The sequence below is a fragment of the Chrysochloris asiatica genome, unplaced genomic scaffold, assembly GCF_000296735.1.
Source record: "Chrysochloris asiatica unplaced genomic scaffold, ChrAsi1.0 scaffold00060, whole genome shotgun sequence".
NCBI classification, from domain to species: domain Eukaryota; kingdom Metazoa; phylum Chordata; class Mammalia; order Afrosoricida; family Chrysochloridae; genus Chrysochloris; species Chrysochloris asiatica.
The window spans coordinates 3,839,855-3,850,513 of NW_006408578.1; the positions used below are offsets into that span (position 1 = coordinate 3,839,855).

At 41.7% G+C, this 10,659-nt stretch overlaps 1 protein-coding gene across 3 annotated transcripts in view; it reads right to left on the bottom strand.

The window, feature by feature from the left end:
- SIRT5 (sirtuin 5) overlaps positions 1-10,659 on the bottom strand; it is a 29,086-nt gene that overhangs the window by 5,513 nt on the left and 12,914 nt on the right. For 2 of the 3 annotated variants that reach the window (XM_006864079.1, XM_006864081.1), the window contains 4 exons: positions 9,900-9,987; positions 7,391-7,444; positions 5,667-5,790; positions 1,930-2,045 (listed from right to left, as the gene is read on the bottom strand). In XM_006864079.1, the coding sequence (XP_006864141.1) occupies positions 1,930-2,045; positions 5,667-5,790; positions 7,391-7,444; positions 9,900-9,987 (382 nt within the window). The remainder of the gene's footprint in view (positions 1-1,929; positions 2,046-5,666; positions 5,791-7,390; positions 7,445-9,899; positions 9,988-10,659) is intronic. The other variant, XM_006864080.1, reaches the window with a different exon arrangement.

Sequence of the window (10,659 nt, forward strand, 5' to 3'; positions counted from 1 at the left end):
ACTCGATGGCACCTAACAACAACAACAAGGAGTCCTGGTGCAGTACTAGTGTGGCGCTGAGTTAATGCGCTGGACTGCAATGTCAGTTTGAACCGCAAGATTGGCAGTTCAAACTCACCAGCCACTCCTTGGAAACCCTGTACAAGGTCGCTATGAGTAGGAATTGGCTCCATGGCACTTAACAACAACAACAGGAGTCTTGGTGTGGTGCTGCAGGATAAACACTGGACTACTATCCACTAGGTTGACAGTTTCAACTCACCAGACACTCCACGGAAACCATATACAAGCACACTGTGAGTCGGAACCAACTCAACGGCACTTGACAAAAACAAGGAATCACATATTTTTCAACTATGTTTGATTGAAAAAAAAATCATTAAAAAAAATTATTTTTAAATGTACAGAGGCATACAAGAACAAAAATGTTTGAAACCCCTAGTTTTCGTTCTCTAGTGCTGCTATAACAGAAATCCTCCAAGTGGACGACTTTAACAGAAATGTCGCCTCTCATAATTGAGTCGGCTAGAAGTCAGAATTCAGGACGTCAGCTCCAGGGGAAGGTTTTCTCTCTCTGTCGGCTCTAGGGGATGACCCCTGCATAGTTTCAACATCTGCGGGCTGCTGTTCCTTGGAGATCTCCAAGTGTCTTGGCATCGATCTTCCCCCAGGTCTAGGAGTTTTTCAGCGAGAGAACAGCAGATCCCAAGGCTGTAAATCTCGATGGAAGCAGACTGCCACATCTTTCTCTCATGGAGCTGCTGGTAGGCCTGAACCCCTGACCTTTGAGCAGCAGCCAAGTGCTTAATCACTATACCACCAGGGCTCCTTTAAGTTTTGCATAGGAGGTAATATTAACCAAGGACACAGACTGTCGCTGATTAAAGAGACACGTGAAAAAGAGTAGGAAGACAGGCAGTGAAGCCACCCTGAAGAGGGTCCATGTCAATGTGTTTTAGTACATACAGCCTGTGGCATACTTTGGTTCCCGGTGAAGATGAACAGCCATGTGCTCATCCTCACACACAGTAGAGTACCTACAAAGCTTAGGGAGTCCTGGTGTGGCACTGTAGGATGAGCACTGGACTGTTAACTGTAAGGTGGGTAGTTCAAACCCACCAGCCACTCTTCGTAAACCCTATACAGAGTTGCTATGAGTTGGAACCAACTTGAAGGCACTTAACAACAACAATAGGAAGCTTAGAGAACAGGATGCTCAGGGTGTACATCCAAATCTCACGATGGGGCCTCAGGCTGCTGTAGTTTTAACTATGCAGCCATGGTTAAAAACCATTGATTAAAGTAACGACAAAAAATCTTGGTGAAGTTTTATGTTTTCTTGATTACATCTATTTATTAGTAACTTATGTGCCACCTTGTTCCAGAAAGGAATTAAAGAGTCATATAAGGAGCTTTGGTAGCGTAGTGGATTACAAACTAGGCTGATAATCACAGGTCAGTAGTTTGAATCTACCAGTCACTCCAGGGGAAAAAGATGAGGCTCTCTGCTCCCCTAAATATTTATAGCCTCATAAATCCTATGCAGGGTCACCGTGAGACTCGGTGATACACAACCACCACCATCAATAACGACATAAAAACACAACTTAGAGTGGTGACAAGGCAAGTGTAGTTAGTGGCCCCACCAACTAAAAAACCCATGTCAACCAAATCTGAACATCCCTGTAACACGTATATTTTTAGAGTCAAATTTCAAGAAACAATTTGAACCAGTTTCTGTTGCCCATGTATGCATGAAATGTATTTGTATTTAGTAGTTTTCCATAATGCATTTAACTTGTTCTTGTAACTCCTGATTCTATTTTGGTTTTTCTTCATTTCACATCTCTAGGTCAAATGAGAAATACACTTTGCATATCTTCCAAAATGCTCAACAACTTCTATCTCCCACCTTGGGTAGCACAGTACCTGAATCTGTCCGTGGCAGGGGTGGTTTCCATGTTAAATTCGGCCACTGACACGCCCCTGGCAGACACTTGGGGGGCAAACATGGCAGCGGGATACACCACAGAGGAGGTTCCCACCTACAAAGCAAACAGATGAACATCATCGAGTCAGTACTGACTCATAAGTCTATAGAGTTTTCCAAGGAGTGCCTGGTGGTGGGTTTGAACTGTCGACCTTTTCATTAGTAGTCCAGTGCTTACTCTATAGCTCCACACCAGATAGAAATGGATATATGACTATGCTATGGGCAAAGGAAATGCTGTATTCTTACATAAACTCAAGCAGGTTTGTGGTTGCAGTGTAAAGGAACCTAAGTGGGCAGGGTACGTGCAGAACGTTCAAGGGACAAAGGAAAGTTAGGAGACACCCTTCTGAATAAGCCCTAGAATGTGGGAAGAAGATAATGACATGACAGGGAGAGCACTGCATATGGATACAGTGGCCAAGGAAAGAGTAGGTGAACATGTTTTGGGGTGAGGGGTTACTTTTGGTTTTGTTCCTGTTTTTCACGGTTATGCATGTTCTTTTTTTTTAATTAGAAACTACAAAGGAAAAACATATACCTAGAATCCATAATCCTGTTGTTGTTAAGTGCAGTCAAGTTGGTACCGACTCACAGTGACCCTGTACAGGGTTCTCAAGGAGCAGCTGGTGAGCTTGAACCACTAACCTTGCAGCTCAAATCAATACTGCAGTCCAGCACACCTGTCCTTAGGTATTGAAAGTCAACATTGACTCACAGTGACCCATATGACAGGGTAGAACTGTCCCACAGGGTTTTCTATGTTGTAATTTTTTTTTTCTTAAGGTTTTTATCATGGATTGAGTAAAAGTTTATAGGGCAGATCATCACTTTTACATTCAACAATCATACACCTTGTTTCATTACAATGATTATAATCCCCTCCATGTACCATCAGTTAACAGTATTTCTCTCTATTCACTTTAGCTTTTTTTTTTTTAAAACAACAACACTCAGGCATATATAATAATTTACACCTCTAAAGGGTACATTCTGCAAGTCAGCCTCCTGGCCACCAGCTTAGTCCCTCTTGTTCCATGAATCTAGAGTCCTCAGCCACTCCCCCTCTCCATGACCCCATCTCTGCCTCTGTCTCTGGTGTCGCTGCTTCTCTGGATAAGGTCCGCATTCTGCTTGTGCTCTTCTCCCTTGATGGTCCTAGGGTCCTCCATTTCTGGACTGTAAGATTAACCACTCACCTGTTTTTGTTATAAAAGGTCTACCTTTATAATTGTGACAGTTGCAATTAGTCATGATGACAGTTATTCACTATTGAATCATACGAATCTTATCCCCATCACTTTTTACCAGACCCATCTAGACAAGATGAAAACTATTCAGTGGGGACTCTTTCTCTCCCCGCTCCCTCTTGAAACCTTGTAAGGCAGTACTTTTGTGCCTTTATCACCCCCTTATTTTAGGTAGCCAATGTCTAAATTGCCCTGTGTTGTAATTCTTATGGGGACAAATCACCTGGTCTTTTTCCTACAACACGACTTGTGAGTTCAAACAGTCAACCTTTCAGTTTGTGGTCAAGCGTTTAACCACTCTGTGCCATCAGGGTTCCTTTCCATAATCCTACTACCCCAAGATCTGGTGTGGCACTGTAGGATAAGCACTGGACTGGGAGCCATAAGGTCAGAGGTTCAAACCCATCAGCTGGTTCAAACCCACCAAGCGCTCCTCAGAACCCTTATACAACAGGGTCTCTCTCTATGAGTCGGAACCAATTCTAAAGCACTTCACAACCCCAATAACCACTGTTAACATTCTGATGTATATCCTTTCTGGGGTTTTCTTTTTCTATAAATATATGTTTATAATATTTTCGACAAGAATGAGAAGACTAAACCATGCTTTGCAAACCAGGTCTACTCACTTAATAGTCTTTCTTGAACACGGATACTACACTGAACTCAACAGTGAGGTGTACTCAACAAATATTGGCTGAATAAATACACACCCACAGGCAAATATTTCTTCCTTTAGAGGTAAGTCCAGGACTCCTGGAGTGCCACTGTAGGATAAGCACGAGACTGCTCCCTATGAGATCAGCAGTTGAAACCTACCAGCCGGTCCCCTAAAACCTTATACAGGGACACTCTGAGTCAGAACTGACAGCACTTAGCCACAACAGAGATAAAGTCAGGAAATTTTGAAATGTGTATCTCCTTTGTCCCATTAATTCTACTTCTAGGAACTATATCCTAATGAAATAATTTTAAAAAGTGTGCTGAGATACATATTTAAACAGTTTCACCACAGCCACTGTTTAAAATATCAAAACTTGAAAGTGCCCACACATGCAACAATAAAGAATTGGTTATACATATCATTTTGTATCCCTGCAGGGCAGTTGTCTAAAAGATTCTGTTAATTTAGATGCATTTACAAGGAAGGTGCTAGTTGAATTGCTATACTAATAAACCAGTTTCAAACCAGAACATACAATATGAATTCATTTTTAGAATTTGATCAACATGTGTAGTAAAGGTCTAAAGCCGGGGTGGACAAACCTTTTATGAGAAGGCCCGGGGAAAGAGGTGGCAGGCAGCTTTCTTAACGATTACAGTATTGGACACCACATGAGCTACACCACATAGTGACTCTGTATACAGAGTCACTATGCGTCGGAATTTGACTCAATAGCAATAGGTTTGGTTCAGGGCTACCTGTAGTGCTGCAGAATAAGTACTGGACTGCTAACCACAAGGTCGGCGGTTCAAACCCACCAGCAGTTTCTTGGAAACACTATACAGGGTCCTTATGAGTTGGCACTGACTTGACAGCACTTAACAACAGTAAATATTTTAGGCAATCACACAACTCTATTACATGTGATGATATGTAAATAAATGGGCGTGATTATGTTCCAATAAAACTCTATTTTCAAAACAGGTGGCAGGCCAGATATGGCCCACAGGCCTTAGTTTGCTTAGTTTGCTCTGATCTAGCAGCAACCACACCAAAACTCCAATAGTGACTAATCCTGGGTGGTGGATTATGAGTGTGTTCTCATTTCTTCTTTATAATTTTTATATCTTCTTAGTTTTTATAGTGAGTATGTATTATTTTAACATAGTGGTTACGAATTGGGTTGCTAACTTCAAGGTCGGCAGTTCAAAACTACCAGTGGTTCCGCAGAAGAAAAATGAGGCTTTCTGCTCCCGTAAAGATTTACAGCCTCGGAAACCCTGTGCAGGGTCGCTATGAGTCGGAACTGACTTCACGGTACTTAACAACAACAACAACATGTATTATTTTAAAAATCAGAACCAACAGCATACTCTTCATTTTGAAGTGATAAAAGGCTTTGAGAAGCCCAAGAACAAAAGTATATAGTCTCCTATAGTTCATATTTCAAGATCAATTCTTATTCATTATTTCTTAGTTTTTCTGTTGTTATGAAGTGCAGTTGAATTGGTGGTGACTCATAGCAACCTATATAGGGTTTCTGGCTGTTGAGTTTGAACCACTGACCTGTGGCTCAAACTGGCCTCATGTCCTACAGTGCCACACCAGGACTTCTAAATTTTTCTGTAAGACAACATAAAACCTCTCAACATATATCTTGAAAGGAAAGAAAGAGGAATGGAGGGAGGGAGGAAACAAAATGAATCCCACCCCAATCCTTTGGTTTCAGAAAATCCTGAGGATTAGGGACAACGTGACCTACCACTAGACATAAGTCACAGAGGGTGAGCTCTCGGTCCACTTCATCCAGGATGGCTGGATCCAGATTTTCTCCAAACCACACAACGTGTGGTCGCAGCAGGCCCCCACACCCTGCCTCTTCACACCTGTAAGAAGGACGCCATTAAACCTATGCTGGGCAGACCAGAAGGGGGCCACAAGCAGCCCCAAGTCCTGTCTGTCCAGGGAGGTCATCGCCAAGCTTCTTTGTCTACTACCCCTCCCTTCCCCTCCCACATGAATGAGCCCTGGATATGAAGAACTAATTTCAACTATCTATATTAAGTTTTTGGAGTCCTGATGTGGTGCTGTAGGACAAGCGCAGGACTGCAAGGTTGGTTTGAATCACAAGGTTGGCAGTTCAAACTCACCAGTTGCTCCTTGGAAACCCTATACTGGGTCGCTATGGGTCAGATCCGAATCGATGGCACTTAACAACAACAAAATTAAGTTTTTATTTCATTTGTATGTTCTGTGTTCATTTGTTCTCCAATGTGTTTCAGCTAAGCTTGCTACTCTTGTTCTAAATGGCTTCTTCTTTCCAGCTCCTTCACTCCATTCATTGGCACAGTTGTGCTCATAGGTGCCTACGCTGGGAGTCATGTGACACTAGAGTTGCCCCCCAGCACCCAACCTCTAGTGCCAAGAAAGGCTTCCTTCACTTTCTGACAGATTGACCCTGCACTTGCCCTGCCTTCGCCTGCCACCTTCTCAAGTGCTAATTCCTAAAGACCTCGCATCTTTCATTCTCTCCTAGCTCTGGGTGGTCCTAGATCTAACTTCTAAAGGAATCTCCCCAACATGCCCTTCATCATATTCATCTGCTACTCAGTAACCTCCCAGGGCTCCCTGTTCTTTCAGATTGAAACTTAAGAGCTTAATCATGAAAAGCCTTCATATGAAGAAAAACACAGTGGGTAGGAAGGGGGTGGTCTAGGTTTAAATAAACTGGTGAAGTCTCACAATGGATCTTAGTATATTAAACACGCTGAGAAGTCCTGCAGTAAAGCAATCATATTTAATTTTGGGTCATCTGTTGCTGTTTTTGGTAAATGCTGTCAAGTCTGTTCCAACTCATAGCGACCCTGGATAGGGCTTCCGGGAAGCGGCTGGTGGGTTTCAACTGCCAATGCTAAGGTTACCAATCCAGTGCTTATCCTGGAGCACCACACCAGGGCTCTAGTTCAATCTAATATTTCTAAATTTATTTGGTGTATAATTTTTTTTTCACATAATACCTATCCATTTCATGTGAAACAAGTGGCTTTTATTAAACACTGTTGGAAGTGCCATCAAAATCTTTCTAGGGGTGGTTTTATGCAGACACACACATTTTTATTTGGTCCTATTATCTCACTTTGCAAGGCCTCCATTGTCCTGGGCTAGTAACCCGGATGATGGTGGTGACAGTAGCTAATATTTACAGCAGTCACAGGGTACCAGGCTTGATGTCACATAGACACAGCATACACATCGGTAGCACAGTAACCTTAGAAGTCTCCAGACCTCAGATGATCCCTTCACCTCCAAAGCAAGGATGGGGGCTCATATTCCACAGATCTGGCTGATCCTCCAGGCCTCATAGGCTTTCACATTTGTGTTTCTCAATCAAGACGCATCTCACCAAGTAAACATTTATGTTTCAACTCCCAATTCTCCTTTTCTGCAATTTGAAAGACCAAATAGAGATCAAAACGTTCTACATACCGGGGAAGTTTCTCAACTGGGATCCTAGCATCTTCAGTTTCAGGTTCTGCAGCACTGAAGGAAATATTAGGTGGTGAAAAAAAAAGAAAGAACACCATTGGTACAAACAAAGAGCAAAGAATTAAAATAAAATAAAATAAAATAAAATAATCCAGTCTATGGTTCAAGACTCCTAATGAATACTTGCTAACTTTATGCAAACTTAGAAGGGACTTATTAATTTGTTGTTATTGTTGTTAAGTGCTGTCAAGTCAGTTTCAACTCATACCAATTCACTATAGGGTTTCTGAGGCTTTAAAATCGTTGTGGGAGCTAGTGGGCTCGAACTGCCAACCTTACAGTTGACAGTCCAGTGATTATCTTCTGGAGCCACCATGCTCCACTTAATACTCTTTGTTGCTAAGTACCATCGAGTCACTTCTGACTCACAGCAACCCTTTTGTTGCCAAAGGGCAGCTGGTGGGTTTGAACTGCCAACTTTATAGTTAGAAGTCCAGTGCTTATCCTATGTTGTCGTTGTTGTTAAGTACCATCGATTCAGTCCCAACCTATAACAACCCTGTATAGGGCTTTCAAGGAACTTCTGGTGAGCTTGAACTGCCAACCTTGCAGTTCAAACTGACTTAGCCCACAGCACCACACCAGGCGTGGTGGTGGTGGTGATATGCTGTGCAGTTGGTTCTGACTCATAGCGACCCTGTACATCTTTACGGGCTGTAAATCTTTATGGGAGCAGAAAGCCTCATCTTTCTCCTGCTTAACAGCTGGTAGTTTCAAATTGCTGACCTTGCGGTTGGCAGCCCGATTAGTAACCACTATGTTACCAGAGCTCCTTACACCAAGAATACTAGGGGAAAAATTCTGAAAACTTCTTAAACATGACCAAACACCTTGAGGGAATGATTTGCTGGGCCTGGAGGCTCAGGTCCATACGTCTTGGCGGAACACCATGGCCAATTGGCATAACATAATCTACGAAGACAACGTTCCACTTTTTTAAGTAGCAACTAGGATTTTAAAAGCTCATGAGTAGATATTTAAGGTGTTGCTATTGGTTTCCTCTGTTTAGAGTAAAGAAGAGTGATGAAAATTTAACAACTATAGATATACAGTTATTGTTAAGCACCGTCCAGTCAGTTCTGACCCACAGTGACCCTGTATAGGGTTTCCAAGGAGCAAGTGGTGAGCTTGAACTGCTGACCTTGCAGTCCAGCACATTAATCCACAGTGCCACATCAGGACTCTCTCTATATATATACATATGTATAGTCATATATATATGGGGAGCTCAGTAGCGTAGTGGTTACGAATTGGGCTGTGAACTGCAAGATCAGCAATTAGAAACTACCAGCTGTTCCACGGGAGAAAGATGAGGCTTTCTGCTCCCGTAAAGATTTACAGTCTCAGAAACCCTGTACAGAGTCGCTATGAGTCGCAACCGACTCCACCGCACATAACAACAAATATATATATATATATATATATAGTCCTGGTGTGGTGCTGTGGGTTAATGTGTCAGACTGCAAAGCTGTTTGAACTGCAAGGTTGGTAGTTCAAGCTCACCAGCTGCTCCTTGGAAACCCTATACAGGGTTGCTATGGGTCGGAACTGACTTAACAGCACTTAACAACAACATATATATATGGAGAGAGAGAGACAGAGACAGAGAGAATCCTGGTGTGGCACTGTGGATTAATGTGCTAGACTGGGAACTCTGGTTGCGTAGTGGTTATGAATCAGGCTGCTAATCTCATGATCAGCAGTTTGAAACTACTAACTGCTCCACAGGAGAAAGATGAGGCTTTCTGCTCCCATAAAGTTTTACAGCCTTGGAAACCCTGTAGAGGGTCACTATGAGTCGGAACTGACTCCATGGCGCATAACAACAATTTTTTTTTTCTTAATTTCAATTAAAAAATTTTAAGTGAAAAAAATTACCCATAATCCTGCCATGCCTGAAAACACCTGTTTAACATTTTTTGTATTTTTCCTGGTCTTTTTGTCTTTATATTTTATTAAAGGGGGGCTCAAAAACATTCATAGAAAAATTTCAATATCTTTTAATTTTCCCAAGAACTTTTTGAAGCCTTCTAGTATATAAACGCAATGTGTATATGTGTTTACATACAAAGTAAGGATTATACTGTATATGGTTGGTTTTAGTTTAGCATTGTAAATAGTGGGCAGAATTTTTTAATGATATTGCTATGGATATACTATATCTAGTCTTATTTCTCACAAATATCCATGGGAGATTAACTTTGAATTTCCTCACATTCATGTTCAACCTCAAGAAGAAAATGTTGTTGTTATTGTTGTGAAGTGCTGTCGAGTTGGTTCCGAACCATAGCGACCCTGTATAGGGTTTCCAACAAGCGGCTGGTGAGCTAGAACCACCGACTCTGCAGTTGAAACCAACTTTGCGGTTGAGCGCGTTAACCCACAGCACCACACCAAGGACTCCAAGGAGAAAATAGCATATCCTTATTCTGCAATGCAATATAATTACCCTTTTCCTGATAAAGCTGGACAAATTGGACTCTTGTAATTCTCTGCCACATTTCCACAAGAGGTGCATCGAGTTTTAAATAAACTACCTGAAAAAATAAACAAAAAAAAAACGTTGAAACAAATTAGGCAAGTCCATGATTTAGTATAATCAAAAGGGACACAAGATAGATTTTAGACATTCTTTTTAGCAAATAGGCCAACCCTAGGAATCATGGGAATTATGGGTAAGTCAAAAGCATACATCCCCAAGGAGTTCATAATCCCGAGAGGAAAGGGGAGATGAACTAACCAACTACACAGCCAACGTGCTGATGGAAGACTGGGGAGTAACATTCGGGTGAAAACTGAAGTGGGCAACTAGTGAGGTAGCCCAGCATAGAGCAAAGGGCATGATTTATGAAGTCGGTGATTGGTAAAAGGGATGTGTTTATGAAATTTTGATTTAAGAAAGCATGAGTTTATTCCTACCAAAGCAATTCCATAAAGAAACCACTGTCTAACAAACAAAGAAAACTACTGTGAATACAAGAGTATTCACAGTAGTTTTCTTTGTTAATGCAACGGAACAACCATTTGTAGCAATCCTTTACTGGATAGCTATGACTTATTAACTACATAACATGTCCTGCCCTGTACACTTTACACAATCCCATGTATGTCAGAGTAGAACTGTGCTTCATAAGGGTTATTTTTTTCTTTTGGGGGAGTGGGGTGGGAAGATATACACAAACACTCAGGAATATATAATATTTTAAGCA